General features: G+C 39.3%; 1 protein-coding gene across 3 annotated transcripts in view; it reads left to right on the plus strand.

Moving 5' to 3' along the window:
- Window positions 1–17,915, plus strand: part of LOC132401865 (dual specificity testis-specific protein kinase 2-like) — a 79,801-nt gene that overhangs the window by 17,131 nt on the left and 44,755 nt on the right. For all 3 annotated transcript variants that reach the window (XM_059984162.1, XM_059984161.1, XM_059984163.1), the window contains exons 3-4: window positions 3,736–3,857; window positions 13,834–13,882. In XM_059984162.1, coding sequence (XP_059840145.1) covers window positions 3,736–3,857; window positions 13,834–13,882 — 171 coding nt within the window. The remainder of the gene's footprint in view (window positions 1–3,735; window positions 3,858–13,833; window positions 13,883–17,915) is intronic.

The raw sequence follows: 17,915 nt of genomic DNA on the forward strand, positions 1-17,915 counted from the left end.
AACTGTGGTCTAACCAGGTTTTTATAGAGCTGTAGCATTACCTTGCCAACATAAAATACACCGTCTTAACAATCCTATCAACTTGTGCAGCAACTCTGAGGGATCTATAGATGCGGACCCCAAGATTCTTCTATTCCTTCACACTGTTAAGAATTCTGCCATTAATCTCGTATTCTGCCTTCAAATTCACCTTCCCCCATGAATCACTTTAGTTTTTCAGTTTGAGCTCCATCTGCCACTTTGCAGCCCAGCTCTGCATCCTGTCAATGTCTCATAACCTACGACAACCTTTCACACTATCCACAATTGCATCAACCTTTGTATTATCTGTGAACTTGCTAAACCACCTTTCTACTTCCTCATCCAACTCGTTCATAGAAATAACAGAGAAGGGTTCCCAGAACAGATCCCTTGGAACTCCACTGACCTGCAGGCAGAATATACTTAATCTTCAATACCCCTCTGCCTTCTATGGGGCAAGCAAATTCAGAATCCACACAGCCAAATTTCCTTGGATCCCTATTGTTGTGTATGGTTTAGTTTTGTTCCTTTCGCTTGAAGATTGCAATCTTTGGTTTACAGAGCTCTTGACCTTGCAAACTTAAAATGCTGTGGGAGTTGTTTAATAGATCAAGGGACAGAAATTAATTGTTTTCCTTAAACAATTTGCTGATGTATATTTTTGTGTTAACCATTTCTGTAAACCTAAACAAAAGATCTGTTAGTAGTTCCTTTTTCAAGAATTGATGTTTTTCTGTTCCTTATCCATTACAATTTAGGGGCACGTAGGAGTTGTAAAAATTGGCCTGAAAATGAATCTATAATCACTATTCTTCAATCATAATTCATTGCATAATTCAAAACATCCCACTAATAATCACTCGAACCATATTAGCTTGTTTCTTGTTCAGTAAACTCCAAACTTCATAATGGTATGTAATATGATTGGTACAGATGTTTCTGGAAAACTTGAATGCACATTTGAACTGTTAACAAATGTATCATATGACTTTACCAAATCTCCATAGTGAAGTGACAAACATCTGAGTTGCATCGTTTGAGCTTTAACTCTTCTGTCTTTATGGGATTTATTGTAAATGTGTTGAAATGTGCAGATAACTTGTGCCACTTCTGTTAACTACTTTGCTGGAATAGTCGACAAACAGGATTGCTGTGTTTATGCCTAAACGTTGCATCTGTTTTGTACACAAATGTACTTTAAGCTACCTTTTAAAGAAAATTAGCTTTGTTTTAGTATAAAGATCTATAACCATAGATTTAAATTTATATACTTGCAAAGATGGAGTTCATGGTGGTTCCATGAATCAGTGAAAACAGATGAAGCCATATAACTGTGTAAACATTTTTAAATGAGCTGTTTTGAACATATAACTTAGAATGGTACAGAACAGTAAATGCCTTTGAGCCCAGGATGTGTCAGCCTTTTAACCTGCTCCAAGATCAATGTAACCCTTCCCTCATAGCCTTCTATTTTTCTTTCAGATATGTGGCTCTCTGAGTCTCCCAAATATCCAGAATGTACCTGCCTCTACTACTACTCCCAGCAGTGTTCCATGTACCTATCACTATGTGTAGTTTAAAAAAAACTACTTCTGACATCTCCCTATACTTGCTTCCAATCACCTTAAAAGTATGTCCTCTCATTTTGAACCATAAGATTTAGGAGCAGAATTAGGTTATTTGGCTTTGAGTCTGCTCCACCATTTCATCGTGGCAGATCCATTTCTCTCGGCCCTAATCTCCTGCCTTCCCTTCATGCCCTGACTAATTAAAAATCTATCAACTTCTGTGTAAATATATCCAATTTCTTGGCCTTCACAGTTGCCAATGGCATCAAACTTCACAGATTCATCACTCTCTGGCTAAAGAAATTCTTCCTCATTTCTGTTCTAAATGGAGGTCCCTCTATTCTGAGGCTTTGTCCTCTGGCAGTTTCACACACTATAGGAAACATCTTCTCGACACCCATTCTACTGGGGGCCTTTCAACATTTGATAGATTTCAATGAGATTCCCCTCTCATTCTGCGGAATTCCAGTGAATAGAGGTCCAAAGCCATCAAATGCTCTGGGCCTCTACTCACTGGAATTCAGAAGAATGAGGGGGATCTCATTGAAATTTATGATAAGCCTTTCAATTCTGGTATCATTTTCATAAACATCATTTTGCACCTTCTCCCATGTCAATACATCTTTCTTAGATGTGGGGCCCAAAACTGTTCACAATACTCCAAGTGAGGCCTCACCAGTATCTTAAAACATCATCATTGCATTCTTGCTTTTATATTCCGGTCCTCTGGCAATTGATACTAGCATTGTTTTTACCCTGCTCACCACTGACTCAACCTGCAAATTAACCTTTAGAGAATCCTGCATTAGGACTTCTACCAAGTTCCTTTGTACCTCAGATTTTTGACTTTTCTCTGTTTATATTCTGTATTTTTATTTCCTCTAACAAAGTACATGACAATACACTTCCCAACATTAATATTCCTTCTGCCAGCTCTGTCCATTCTCCTAATCTGTGTAATTCCTTTTGTAGCCTCTCTACTTCCTCAAAACTACCTACCCCTGCACCTAACCTTGTACCATCTGAAAATTTGGCCACAAAGTAATCAATTTCATCATCTAAATCATTGACATATTGACTAAAAAGAGGCGATCCCAATACAGTACAGACATCCCTGGAACACAATTAGTCATTGGTAGCCAACCAGAAGAGGCTCTCTTTATTCTCTCTCTTTGCCTCCTGCCAATCAGCCAATGCTATATCCATAGTATATTTTCTGTAATACCATGGGCTCTTAACTTTGTCTATTTTGCTTGTTATTTCTTCATTGCCAGCCTGGGAAAAAGATATTGGGTGTCGACTCTATTTGTGCCTTTTATCTTGTATACCTCTATCAAGTCGGTTGTCATCCATCTTCGTTGTTCAAACATGTCTCTTCCTGGAGTCTAGTGGAGTGTTGATCCAATGTTAGTACTCACTTTAATCAGATATTTCTTCAATAGCCTTAAAGAATTGGAAGTTTATAGCTTTCATTGTTTTCACCTGTACTTGGCAAACTGGGATTCAGGTAATCTGAAATGAGTGATCTTTGATTTGCATTTTTTGTGGGCTGCCTATTTAAGGTTTTCGTTGTTGTTCTACAACTAGCATCATATTGTTTTCGGCTTTTTAATGTCTTTACTCACTCTCAAAGCCATGTAATTTGCACTTGGAACTACTAACGCAGCTCAATTGATTATGCTCTTAAGCTTTACAAGATTGTGGGTTCCAGTTGCAACTAAGGACTAAATGAGAAAAAATCTTCAGATAGGGCAAGCACAAGTTTATTTTTAGTAGTTAAGAGAGACACTTTTGTAATTCAATGTTCATTGTTTTTCCTAGCTTCAAGAATTTATTCTAGCTCAGTTAATATGCTTATTTCTATCACAAATGGGCAGTATCATATTTGTTGCTTTTGAGACCTGATTTGTGCCTTTGCACACAATGCAGTTGGCTTCATTTTGTTGTTCTCTTAAAGTTAACTGCAGTTCCAAATTAATTTGTTCTTTGTGAATTGTATTGTGATGTACCAAGGCACAATAGAAATGAGGAAAATTTATTTTCAAAAACATCTTGTGCCCATGTCTCCCAAAGCCAGATAAACTCAGGCTGCTCCAATCCACACATAGTTTAATGTCAACTTTCTATGCTATCTGAAATTTTACAGGTGCGTCACAGAACTTCGGGGCAAGTGATGGCACTGAAGATGAACAAAATGATCAGTAATAGAGCAAACATGCTGCGGGAAGTGCAATTAATGAATCGTCTTTCTCATCCCAACATTCTCAGGTAAATGGTGAAGCCTTTAATCCAGAAGAAAATCTCCTTTCTGATAAAGTTATGCTTGTAAGAGAGTTGCTATTTTCAATTAAAGTTCAAAGTAAATTTACTATCAAAGTGTATATGTCACCATGCACATATTCAATAAATCTGCTGAATATTAACTATAACAGAATTAATGAAGCACCACTCAACTAGGACATTCAATCAGAGTGCAGAAGGCAAACGCAATAAGATGCTATAATATAAATAAGTAAATACCAAGATGAGTTCTTGAAAGTGAGCTTATTGGTTGTGGGAACATTTCAATAATGGCAAGTTGAGTGAAGTTATCCCATTTGATTCATAAGCCTGATGGTTGAGCCAAGTAGTTTATGCCTCAGAGAACAAGAAAAAGATCAAATTGTTCCTGTCAGTTATTCATTCCGGGTTTTTTTCTTGTTGGGTATTTGGATATTCAGTGGGAATGACGTGTAACTAAATAGTTAAGAAATTTTGTGTGTGGCTCAATGTGGTATAATTGAAACAGAATACATGTCATTGATAATCCCTTCATAACATAAGATGATGTGCCTGGAGGGAGGTTTTAACGTGTATAATTTTCTAACTCAGTTTTGGTTTTCAGTGATCTGTAGTTTTGAAATGTTGAAAAGCTATAAGTTCAAGAACCTGTTCCAAAGAACCTGCTGAAAGAGGGCATGATTTACTCTTATCATTTTATTTAAATTATGGATGGCATTTTTTCTTATTGGAGCTCACATTCAGATGTGATTGTAGTTATTATTTTTGTGGGAAAATACTTTGAGATAAAGTTCCAAATCCAGTAATTGTGTGGCAGTAAAAGAAAAGTAGTTTGGATTACAAATAAGCAGTTGAAGAGGATTTGAGATAGTATTGGTGCTCAAATTTTTGAAAATTTATATTCATAGAAAAACCTACAGCACAATACAGGCCCTTCGGCCCATGATGTTGTGCCAAACATGTACTAATTTTAAAAATTACTTAGGCTTACCCATAGCCCTCTATCTTTCTAAGCTCCATGTACCTGTCCAGGAGTCCCTTAAAAGACCATATCGTATCCGCGTTCACCGCTGTCACCTGCAGCCCACTCCACACACTCACCACCCTTATAAAGAAGTCTTGCCCCTGACATCTCTGTACCTACTTCCAAGCACTTTAAAACTGTACCCCCAGAAGTATATGGGTTGGGTAAATTTTCTTCTGGTTTCTATAGCTCCACTGCTGTGATACAAATCTTTTTTGTGTGTGTGTGGTTATGCCAAATAATTGCAAAATTAGAAGGCAAATTAATAAAATGTGCCAAATTAATAAATACGTTTTGCAGGAAATGTAATGTTTTTAATGTTCTGTTAAACAGAGTTTGGGCAGGTTGTCAAAATTATTTGTTACATTTGTTATAGATTGTGCCAGATAGTTAATGGCTTAATTGTTTTCAGTCAATAAATATTCAGCTTCAATCATTCATAATCAGCCAGAGATTTCCACTCCCTCCCCCCCCCCCCCCCCCCCCCGTGTTTATGCACTGTCAATTGAGTCTTGTCTCTCTGATCTTTGATTTGAATGTGCAACTTCTCTCACACTTTGAGACTAAATTTCGATTGGGTTTATTAATAGGCACTTGGGATCATAGTTCTACACTCTTTAATAACTAGAAAAGGTTTAATAGAGTAGATGCAGACATTTTTTATGTTAACGATCTTTGAATCACCAGCAATCAGTCACTTGAAGACTATCTCAAAATTTTCCTTCGGCTTCATAATGTTGATATAGTAGCTTTTTTTTGAGAAGACTAAAATATAAAAGCAAGGAACTAACTCTGAGGCTTTATAAGGCATTGGTCAGATCACACTCGAAGAATTGAGAACAGTTTTGGGCCCCTTATCTAAGAAAATGTGCTGATATTGGAGAGGGTTGGGGAGGTTCACAGGAATGATCCCAGGAATGAAAGTGAATGTATGAGGAGCATTTGATGACTGGGCCTGTACTCACTGGTGAGGGGTCCTCATTGATAACTTTTGATTATTGAAAGGCCTGGATAGTGGATATTTATAAGATGTTTCCTATAATAAGGATGTCTACAACCAGAGGGCACAGGCTTAGAATCTGAAGACATCCCTTGTAAAAATCAGTCATGCCGGAAATCCAAACAACATGCACAAAATGCTAGAGGAAGTTGGCAGGCAGCATCTATGGTAAAGAGTAAATAATCAATGTTTTGGGCCAAGATCCTTCATTAGGACTGGGGGAAAAAAGATGAGATGTCAGACTAAGACATCGAAGACTACGGTTCTTTAAGAGCTGTTCTAAGTAAGCTGCTGCACAAATTAACTGGTGGCCCAATTAACCAGAATCTATTGTTTAGTGGAGTTCGAGCAATCTGTCCCAATGAATCAATGGATCTATATCCTTGTGATGTTGAGCCCAGAACTGATCAGTGGTCTGTTTGAATATTGCATCATGGCTATATTTACCCACTCTGCCGCTTCAGTGATTTGTGTATGTGTCTGCTTCCCTAATTTACTTCAAAAATGTCAAGAAATTTGTGATGTTATTCTTGTACTAAAATGTTCTTAGTTTCCACTTCTGATTTAGTGATGATTTCCGAGAAAATTTCTGTTTCTTTAAATTACATCTTCTCTCTCATCTCTTCAAAGATATCTGATGAGTTACTCTCTTCAGCCTCTATTATGAATCTAACTTGTTATCTATTCTGTTGCCTTGACTCTGTTCATCCTATGGCTGTGAATCTATTGATCAATGTCTAAAGGAAGATAACTTCAAAATTCAAAAATTCAGATTTTCTATTTTTTTTTTACCTACACATTGTTATTGAAAGAATTCAGTAAAAAGCCTGATCATGTCATTTTAAAAGCTAGGTGATTTGATTTGCGCTATGCTTTTCGTCTTGAATTTCTTTTGCATTTTAGGGGGGGTATTCCATTACCTGTCACTAAGATTAAATGTTCTGGACTGTATTGCCCTTTTTTTAAAATACTGGAATCACAAAGGCTTTGGCACTCCAATGGCATGATAATGAATGCTAATCTGAGTAGTGATCCAGTCACAAAGAGAAAGTCTTCAGATGCTGGAGATCCAAACAACGAAAGCAAAATACTGGGAAAATCTAATTAGTCCAGGCAGGATCTGTGGAAAAGAATATAGTCGATGTTTTGAGCTGAGACACTTCAGCAGGACTAGAAGGGAAAAAAAGATGAGTAGAGCTAAAAGGTTGGGGAGAGAGAAACACAAGGTGATAGGTGGAACAGGAAGGGGGAAGGATGAATTAAAGAGCTGGGAAGTTGGTGAAAGAGATGCAAGGCTGGAGAAGGGAGAAGCTAATAGAGGACAGAAGGCCATGGAAGAAAGAAGGGGGTGGAGTACCAGAGGAATGTGATGGGCAGGCAAGGAGATGAGGTGAGAGAGGGACAGGAGGATGGGGAATGGTGAAGGACAGGTGGGGGCATTACTGGAAGTCTGAAAAATCAATGTTCATGCCATCAGGTTGGAGGCTACCCAGATGGAATTTAAGCTGTTGTTCCTTCAACCTGAGTGTGGCCTCATTGTGACAGTAGAGGGGGCCATGGATAGACATGGAATGAGAACGGGAAGTGGAATTAAAATGGGTGGCCACTGGGGGATCCCACTTTTTCTGGCGGTAGATACTCGGCGAAGTGGTCTGCCAATCTGCACCGTGTCTCATCAGTTATGCAGGAGAACACCTGGAGCACCGGACACAGACTCGCAGGTGAAGTATCGCTTCACCTGGAGGACTGTTTGGGTCCCTGAATGGTAGTGAGGGAGAGGGTGTATGGGCAGGTGTAGCACTTGTTCTGTTTGCAAGGATAGGTGCCAGGAGGGAGATCAGTGGGGAGGGATGAATGGACAAGGGGTCACTCATGTAGGGAGCAATCCCTGCAGAAAGTAGAATGTGTGTGTGTGGGGGGGGGGGAGTGCACTTGGTGGTGGGATCTTACTGGAGATGGCAGAAGTTGCGGAGAATTATGTGCTGGATGTGGAGGTTGGCGGGGTGGTAGGTGAGGGCAAGAGGAACTCTATCCCTAGTATGTTGGCAGGAAGATGGGGTGAGAGCAGACGTGCGTGAAATGGAAGAGATGGCGGTTAATGGCAGTATTGACAGTGGAAGAAGGGACTTCCATTTCTTTGAAGGAGTAGGACATTTCCTTAGTTCTGGAATGAAAAGCCTCATCCTGAGAGCAGATGCGGCGGAGACGGAGGAATTGAGAGAAGGGGATGGCGTTTTTACAAGTTTACAAGATGAGAAGTATGGTCCAGGTAGCTATGAGGGTCCATGGTTTGTAATAGATGTCAGTAGATAAGCTGTCTCCAAGATAGACAGAGATCAAGAAAGGGGAGGAAGGTATTAGAAATGGAGCAGGCAAATTTGAGAGCAGGGTGGAAGTTGGAGACGAAGTTGATGAAGTTGATGAGCTCTGCATGGGTGCACAAAGCAGCACCAATGCAATTCTTGATGTGTAGGAAATGGGGGGGGGGAGAGGGGGGTTGTGGTAGCCATCAGTGTAGACTTGGAACACAGACTGTTCCACATTGTCGACAAACAGGCATAGCTGGGGCCCATGCAGGTGCCCATGGCTATACCTTTTGCTTGGCATTGTTACGAACCCCATAACTGGGTGTCTTACCAGCAAAGATAGGAGTATCCGTTGAAGTCTGATGATACTATTTTTAACCTTTTTTATTAGTAAAAATACACAAAAATAATATCAATGCAAATATACAGATAATATATGTCATCAATACTAAACCTAAAAGTGCGGGTATAATAATAATCAATAAGAAATAAGCTCTATCATTGTCTAGGGGATAATGAACTATCCGATGGAAATATAAAGTTCAGTTCAGTTCATGCAGGCTGCAGTCATTGTTGTTCGTGGTGTTGCAATTGGTGGAGAGAGAAAGAGAGAGAGAATAACAGCTATTAACTTGCCGACTTTCCTTTTATGATCTTGATCCGTCTCCGTCCTTTAGCTAGACCGTTCCGTGGAGGACTTGTCACCCAGGCAAGGGTGGACACACACACACAAGCCCCCACCGGTCTTGTAACGTCTCTCCTGGTGCGTCTGAGGGGTGTTCCCCAGACCCTACTTTTATCCCCACTCACGGGGTCTCAGATGTCAGTCAGGTTGGGATGATGCAATCCCTCAACCAGACCATTCTGGTTGCCCCCGAGGGGTTTCAATGAATAGAACAGTACTCAATTCACAATTCCTTCTTCAAGAGACAATAGCAGTAATCTCTCTTTGTCAATAGGAGACATTCCATCTTTGTGTATCCCTGCGTTGTCTCTCTCTCATTACTGACATGCTGTGTATCTCTCTCATTTCTTGGGTATCAGACCCGAAATAATAGCGATTTGCGATTTCCCCAAGGGGGGGGGGGACTTTGCACCCTTCTGCCCATCAGAGTTGCTCCTCATTCGTAACAGCATCTCCCACTTTCTTCAAAGGAGAAATTATTAAGAGTGAGGCCAAGTTCTGCTAGACAGAGGAGAGTGGTGGTGGAGGGGAACTGGTTGAGTCTGGTGTCCAGAAAGAAATAGAGGGCTTTGAGACCTTCCTGTGGGGGATGGAGGTGTACATGGACTGGACATGCATAGTAAAAATAAGATGACGGGCCAGGGAACTTGAAATCATTGAAAGGATCCAGAGTAGTAACTCTGTTATTCTGTTTCCTAGCTATTAACATGAATGAATGTGAACCACTAAGATCCAGGACAATATTATGTATGTTTGAGTGGTTTTTAAATTGTCTTTCTTTCTGCTTTTATATTTAAAGCTAGTTCTTGTTTACTTAGGCTGTTAATAAAAGTCAAAGGTGAAGCAACTATAATATATTTGGCTGTAGCAACCAGGGAGTTCATTGTAAGCCATACATCACAGTCCTTTCCCATCCTGATTTTTTTTCTTCTTGAAATTCCAAATTTAATTTTGTAATTCCCTTGAACCTTGAGCAACTGTTACTTTACCTTTTCTTATTTCCTTTGGCTATTCATTTTTTTGTTGTTGTTTTGTGACTGGAATTTGTGTATTGCTTTTACTTCAGTTTCTTTATCCTTCATTTTCTTTAAAAAATCCATAATGTGTCAATAACAGTTTAAAATTTTGCTTTGCAATGAAGAAATTGCTTGGGTGTGCTGTCACCACTTTACAAGTTTTTTTTTCTCTTAGGAAAAGTAAATCAATTATCTAGAATTAAGGTGAAAAGGGTAAGTTGTGGGCAAACAGAACCAATTTAAATGAATATATTGGTATGGCAAATATTGGCCAAAAGGCTTGTTTCAGTATTATACAAGTCTATGGCTTTGCATTCACTCTTACAGCGACTATAGTAAGTAATGCTCAATAAGTGCAGAACATTGGATTAACTCTTCAAGCCCTGCACCTCCACCTCTCACGCCTCCTAACCGAAAAGAAATTATGAACTGAGTAGAAGCTTTTTTTTGCTGTTTAGTATGGAATACCCATTTTGGTTCTGGACTAAAATTGCCTCTTTCATGCAGAGTCATTTCTTATGACGGTTGTGTTCAAATAATTCTTGAAACATATCTAATATTTCTAATGTTTTCAGGAAAAAATTACAAACTGTTTATTAGAAATCACCTGAAATAATTGGATCTTTCCCCCCCCCCCCTTTTTTTTAAACCATGATTGGCTCTAGTCTACTTGAAACAGGAGTAGCACGGTTTTTCTTTATGAAGAGTTCCAAATGATTGTATGAAATAAGGATTTGATCAATTTCCCTAAAATTTTCATTTCTGGTTTGTATTTTAGTCTCAACTGTAGAGAAACTGGGAGATTTTGTTTGTGTCCCATCTAAGAAATTTGCATAGCAATGCAGATTAGCAAAATTGAGAGGGCCACTATTGGAGGTTCCATCTGTCAGATTTTAAATCAAGCCCTTTTCTTTGAGCTGAGTGTAAAAGATCCCATGGCACTATTACAAATGAGCTAGGAGAGAGAATGATGTCTTGGCCAGTCTTTCAGCTAATATTGGTGGTGTTATGAATAGTGTAGGAAGACGTACTGTAAGTTACAACAGCACATTAATAGGATGCAGGGCTGGGCTGAGAAGTGGCAGATGGAGTTCAAGCTAGAAATGTATGAAGTAATACATTTTGGAAAGATGAACTTGAGACCAGAGTACAAGGTTAATGGCAGAGTTTTTAGTTGGGGGATTGAATTCAAGAGCTGCAAGGTTATGCTGTAGCTCAGTAAAACGCTGGTAAGACCACACTATTGTGTGTCCAGTATTGTGTTCAGTTCTGGTGGCATCATTGCAGAAAGGATGTATAAGCTTTCGAGAGGGTGCAGAGATGATTTATCAGGATGCTGCCTGGAATAGGGAACGTGGCTTGTGAGGAAAGGTTGCATACGCCAGGCTTTTTCTTTTTGAAGTGAAGGTGGATGAAAGCTGACTTGATTGAGGTGTATATGATAAGAGGCATAGATGGAGTGGACAGCCAGCACCCGTTTCCCTCGTGTAGCAATGGCTAATATGCAAGGACATCATTTGAGGGTAATTGTTGAAAAGTATGTGGGGAGAGGGATATGAGAGAGGATTTTCTTATACAGAATGGTAAGTGTGAGAAGTGCACTGCTGGGGATGGTGGTAGAGGCAGATACATGAGGGCCATTTAAAAGACACCTAGAGGGGCACATACATGAAAGGACAATTGACAGCTCTGAAAGAGGAAGGATTAGATTGATTTTTGGAGTAGGTTATAAGGTCGGCATAGCATTGTGGGCCGAAGACCCTGTACTGTCCTGTATTGGTCTGTTCTCGAGTCTCAGAATACTATTTTCTGGTTATAATGTAGTTTGTGGGAGTTTGCTAGGTATGAAATTATTGCCCTGTTTCCCCAACATTATCACAGTGACTATGCAATATACTTGGCTGTAGATTCTGGTACATGTATGGTTCAGTGTTATTGTAATGGTTGTGCAGCACTTGGATCTGGATTGGCGATTCAAATTCCACCATGTGACAGCTGTGGAATGTAAATTTAGATTAATAAAAATAGTGAACAGTGCAAACTATCAAATTATCATTTAAAAACCTTTCTAATGTCAAGGAAGGAAGTCTGTTGCATTGCCTCCTTTTTCTTTCTTTGATTCCAGATGAAGGAATGGAATCAGCATTAACTATTCCTTGGCAGGTGTTATGCCTTCTTTCCTTTTTCTCTCAGCTGGTAAAAATTGCAGCTTCTGGGAGTGTTGCTGTTTGAATCTCCATCTATTGTGTGCAGTTGTGAACAGAATTGGACTTGGATGAGATGCATGATGCTGAGATGCATCCCAGGATGTATTGGACACATCAGTGATGTAACCTGGGGTCATTGGGTGTTTCAGGTCTTTCACCATCAGATGCCCTCACTCAAGTGACCCAGCCAGGGTTGATCAGGCCTTGGCTTGTGTCCCAGCAGCACTGGTCCACGGGTCACACCTCTTGATCCATAGCTATCTGGAGGCTCTTACAGCAATCTCTGGCTCTTCTTTGCAGCCCTGTAATGCCAAGGAGTAGGTTCTGCACAATGAGCCAGCAAAACCTCTACACTCCACCTCTATAAGCTTTCCCACCACCCCTGTTTCTGGCACTGCTCTATCAGATCCTGGTATTCACATTCCAGGTCTACCTTGTGGTGGTAAGGCTTGGGATGTCAGATAATGAGTGATTTACCAGCAGAGGTCTTGCCTCTGATCTGATTAGCCAACTCATTTATGTGGCTGCATCACTTTGGTTTTGGACTAACAGTTGAAAATTTGAGGGTGGTAATGCTATTGAATGTCCAAGGTATCTTGTTTAGTCTTCTAGATGCTGATGATATTAAACTTGGTACAGAATCACATACCAGTTAATAAAGTGTTGTGCTTGCTCTGGTTCTAAACCTGATAATGTGAATCTGATAGCAGTAAAAAATTGGGATAATAAAGGTAATTAACTCTCAACATTTAGGATGCGAGTAGTCTGTAGAACTAAGTTAGATTGCTGTTCAGGCCCTTCCTTCAAGAGAAAATTTGATACTACAAGAGTAAGGATAGAAATGTAAAATTTCTTAAGGGTTGCGCCTAATTTTTTTTTCTGTTCTAGGAGTGGTATGGATGCTCAGTTGTTTGTACTACAGAATCCAACCATCTTTGTCCTTGATGTGACCCCAATTTTCTTAGTTCTCAATTTTTGTTTTACCATAGGTTTTCTTTTTGCTGTGCTCTGCCAAATTAGCTTTAGTGACTTCTGCTTTTAAGTCGGTGTTTGGATCAGGATCTGTAAACAAGTAGCCCTTGTGGAACCCAGGGTCTCGGAACTAAATGATAATTCAAATTACTGACTTACAATATGGAGCCTTTACAAATTCTTCATGGAGTTGTAAGTCAAGGTTGATGAGAACGCGACGTTAAGTTTAAATACAGCTGTCAGTATTTTGTTTACATTCAGGAAAATAAAATTATAAAGACAGAACAATGACTTTCCATAAAACTTTGGTTGCTTAATGTAAGATAATCCAGAATATAAATTGGTTATTCTGTGTAGTGAATTTATATCAAAATGCATGTTTCAATTTAGGATCTTATCTTTAAGATGCTCAAGTAAGCAGTTGGTAACAAAATTGTAATGTTTTATAGGGTATACTAACCTGGAACAATGGGTATGTCATGCGTACAAAATGAAGGCAGTCATTTTTGAAATTCTTGTCACTATGGAGGTAAAGATATGAGCAAACATTATTCAGGAAAATACACAAAAAAACTGGAAATGGTGCTTCTGACTAGTCATGACTTAATGGTTAATCATTTAAAGTTGTTCTGTTTTCCATTACTTTCAGTAGTTATTCACTCTAGCCTTGCCACTCCAGCCTAGAGGTGTACTGAATGATTCCTCGTTATGATATGGGTGAACTATGAAGTGATTTTTTTTTTTTGTTTTGCAGGTTTATGGGTGTTTGTGTTCATGAAGGCCAACTACATGCATTAACTGAAGTAAGTTACTAAGTCAGTAGCTGAAAGTAGTGTCACAATATATTTCTTTTTAACTCAGCTTAACTTTTCCTTTTATGTAAAACTTACCTTTTGCCTCTGTAATTTTTCTCCATTCAAATGAACTGAGATGCTGCCTCTAAACGACATCTGGATTCTGTAGACGGATTTCCCATTAGGGGAATGGCTGTGTCTTTACTCTTTGCAGCCCGACTTTGTGAGAAGTTCAGCATTGTAAACAGTTAGGTTAAGAACATTGTACGCAGTTAGGTTTGAGAGCTTTATCCTGTTAAATCTGGGAGAATTTATTTTGACAGTTTATTGCAGGCTATTCCTAGATTGCAAACACTCAACTTAAGAAAATACTTTAAGAAATTATTTACACTTTATTTGTTTTCATTTGAACTATAACTTCCAACACTATTAAATTTGTGCTCCTTCCACGTGAACCTACAAAGGAGTATTAACTGCAGAGTACAGTTGAATGGATATTTGGCACTTCAGCCATCAGTCTAAAAATTTCACCCTGTGATGTGGGCTGAGTAGTTTGAAACAGAAGACCTACATTCTTCTTCCCAACCTCCATATAGAAGCTAGAAAATCTCAGGTAATTTGGCAGATTTTTTACTTTTTTTTTGGTGATCTTGTAATGATTAACACCAAATTATTTCTTTGGCTGCTTGCATCTACTTGCATCTCGTGGCTGAGTTCTTCCTCCCAGAGCTGTTCAAGTAGGAGACTTAGTTCCATTAATCTGTTCTCTTATGAAGCAAGCTGTTTGGTATTGATATAACCTGGAACTACTATGCGGTTTTGTGCTTGGTGTTGAAATGAGTAAATAATGGGACAGTTTGTGATCCATTCTGTTAATACTTGTAGCGCATTTCTTTTAATGTAGCAAAGTTTATTCATTGTATAGATGTTGATTCAAGGAATTAACAAAATTGCAGTTCTAGTAAATGTGCTCAGATATTTACAGTATCGTGACTGTTTAAAACTATCCCAGAGTTGTTAGCAGGGCTATAATCTCCTCATTTCTGTGTTGTACTGAGGCAGTCATATGGAGTTTAATGTAGGCGAGTGTGAGGTCATGCATTTCAGTAAGAGAAAACAAAAGCCAAATTAATCTAAATGGAGAGAGACGGTGAGTGAAGTAGCGGGTATAGAGTTGTTCTGGAGCATGAATCACAAAATGCTAGCTAAGTTAAAGTAAACCTCATGATCACAGTACACATGTTAGTACCTTGAGATTAATTTTATTGCAGGCATTTACAGGAAATCAAGGAAATTCAAAAAAAATTACAAACATACTGACCAAATAACTGATGTGCAAAAGAAGATAAACTGTACAAATAATAAAATAAATGCTGAGAGCATGGATTGTAAAGAATCCCTTGAAAGTGAGCCTGTTCTCAGTTCGTCGTTGTGGTGAGTGTATTTATTCAGAGGATGGTGAATCTCTGTAATTCATTGCCACAGACAGTTGTGGAGGCTCAAGTCTTTGGAATCAGAACTGGGTTAAATATCACTGCCATACTGTATGTCATGAATTTTCTTTTGCAGCAGCAGTACATTACATAATAAAAATTATACATTACAGGAGGAAGCAAAAAACAAATATGTTTTCCAAAAAGAGAAGAAAAGAAAGAAAATAAAATAGTGAGGAAGTGTATATGAGTTCATTGCCTATTCAAAAATCCAATGGTGGAAGTGAAGAAGCTGCTACTGAAATATTGAGTGTGTGTCCTTGGGCTCCTGTACCACCTTGATGATAGCAGTGAGAAGAGGGCATGTCTTAGGTGATAGTTTGAATGCCAGCTTTTTTTTTGAGGCATCACTTTTTGAAAATGTTCTTGTTGCTGGGGAAACTAGTGCCCATAATGGAACTGGCTGAGTTTACAGCTTTCTGCAGCTTTTTCCAATCCTGTGTAATGGTCCCTCCATATCATATAATGCAATTAGTTAGAATGCTCTCCATCTGTAGACATTTCTGAGAGTCTGCTGTATCATACCATTTCTCCTCTAACTCCTAATGAAATACATCTGCTGTCGTGCCATCTTTGTAATTGAATCAATATGTTGAGCCCAGAATAGATCTTCAGATGTATTGATACCCAGGAACTTAAAACCCTTTCCTCTGCTGATTCCTTGATGAGGACTGGTGTGTATTCCATTGACTTCCCCTTCCTGAAGCCCACAATCAGTTCCTTTGTCTTACTGATGTTGACTACAAGGTTGTTGTCTCCTTGTCACCATCTGAAGTTCTGCCAACAATGGTTGTGACATCTGCAAATTTATACTGTAGATGCTGTTTGAGCTGTGCTTTGCCATGGAGTCATGAGTGTAGAGAGAGTGGAGCAGTGGCCTAAGTGCGCATCCCTAAGGAGCATCAGTGACTGTGGCCTCCTGATAGGAAGTCGAAGATCAGTTGCTGAGGGAGGTACAGAGATCTGGGGAATTTTTTAAAGCAGAAGTTAATTGGTTCTTAATTATTAAGGGTATCAAAGGTTACGGGGAGAATGGGGTTGAGAGGGATACTAAAAAAACCATGATGCAGACTCGAGGGTGAAATGGCCTAATTCTGCCCCTTTGTCTTATGGTCCTGTCCATATCAGTTTAGGAGCTTGATGGCTGTAGGGTAATAACCTGGTGGTGTGGTACCTCCTGCCCATTGGTAGTAGTGAGAAGTGGGCACAGCCTTGATCGTGGGGGTCACTGATTGATGTTGCTTTCTTTTGGCAGCAGTCCATGTAAATGTGCTCAGTGGTGGGGAGGGCTTTGCCTGTGGTGGATGGGCTTTATCTGCCACTTTCTGTAGACTTTTCAGTTCCTGTGCATTGGAATTTTCAGATCAGGCCATGATGCAACCAGATAGGATACTCTCCACTGAGTATCTACAGAAGTTTGTTAAAATTGCTGATGACATATGAAATACATGCAAATTTTTTAAGGAAGTATGAGCACTGTTGTGCTGCCTTTGTGATAGTGCTTGCATGCTGGTCTCAGGTCAGATCCTCTGATATGACAACGCCAAGGAGTTAAAGCTATCATCCCTCTCAACCTCCGAACTCCGAATGAGCACTGATTCATGAACCTCCATCTTCTTCCTGTAGTTGAAAATTAGCATTTTGGTTCTGCTGATATTGAGTCAGAGGTTGTTGTGGCACCATTCAACTAGATATTCAATCTCCATCATATCTTGATTTGTCACCACCTTTGATTTGGCCAGCAACAGTGGTGACATCAGCAAACTTAAATAAGGCATTGGAGCTATACTTGGCTGTACAATCATGGGTATCAAGTGAATAAAGCAGGTGGTTAAGTACGTAGACTTGTGGCGATGGTGAGACGGTCCACCAAGTCATTAAGGTGACACATGGCATTTTGGCCATCATTCAGCATTAGAGATGGTACAAACAAGTTTCATCAGGCTGACCTCTGGGATGAAATGGTTACCCTGCAAAGAGAGACAAAGTGGTTCTTTGAGGTTGAGAAGAATGAGGGGTGATTTTACTGAAACAAGTTTGAAGTAGATGTGACAGGGTATTCGTTGAAATGTTTTCAGTAGGGGAATGGTCTTGAACATGAGTCATAATCACAATATAAGGGCTGGTCATTTAAGAATGAAGTATAAAGAATTTCTCACACAGTCGTGAATCTCTGGAATGCTCAGCCTCAGCAGGTGGTAGAAACTTGATCTTTATAAATATTTAAAGTAGAGGTGGATAAATTGATGGATCAGGGAACAGAGGGATATGAAGAAGTGTCACAGAAGAGGAGTTGACATCTACATAGATCACCTGTAATCATAGTAAATGTCAGGATAGCCCCCTCTATTTTCCTGTGCTATGCAGCAAATGTTAGCTCTATAACTAATGAACATAGGATAAAAAATGCCTGTTTTGCCAATAAACTAGTTATTTATCGACTGCCAATTCAGTTATCATGCATCATTTGTTCCTCAAAGTCAACTGGATGGCTTTAAAAGATTCCTGCACTGTGGCAGATGAATTGCTGATTTTTAAAAAAGCATTAT

This window comes from Hypanus sabinus, chromosome 11, assembly GCF_030144855.1.
Source record: "Hypanus sabinus isolate sHypSab1 chromosome 11, sHypSab1.hap1, whole genome shotgun sequence".
Lineage (NCBI taxonomy): Eukaryota > Metazoa > Chordata > Chondrichthyes > Myliobatiformes > Dasyatidae > Hypanus > Hypanus sabinus.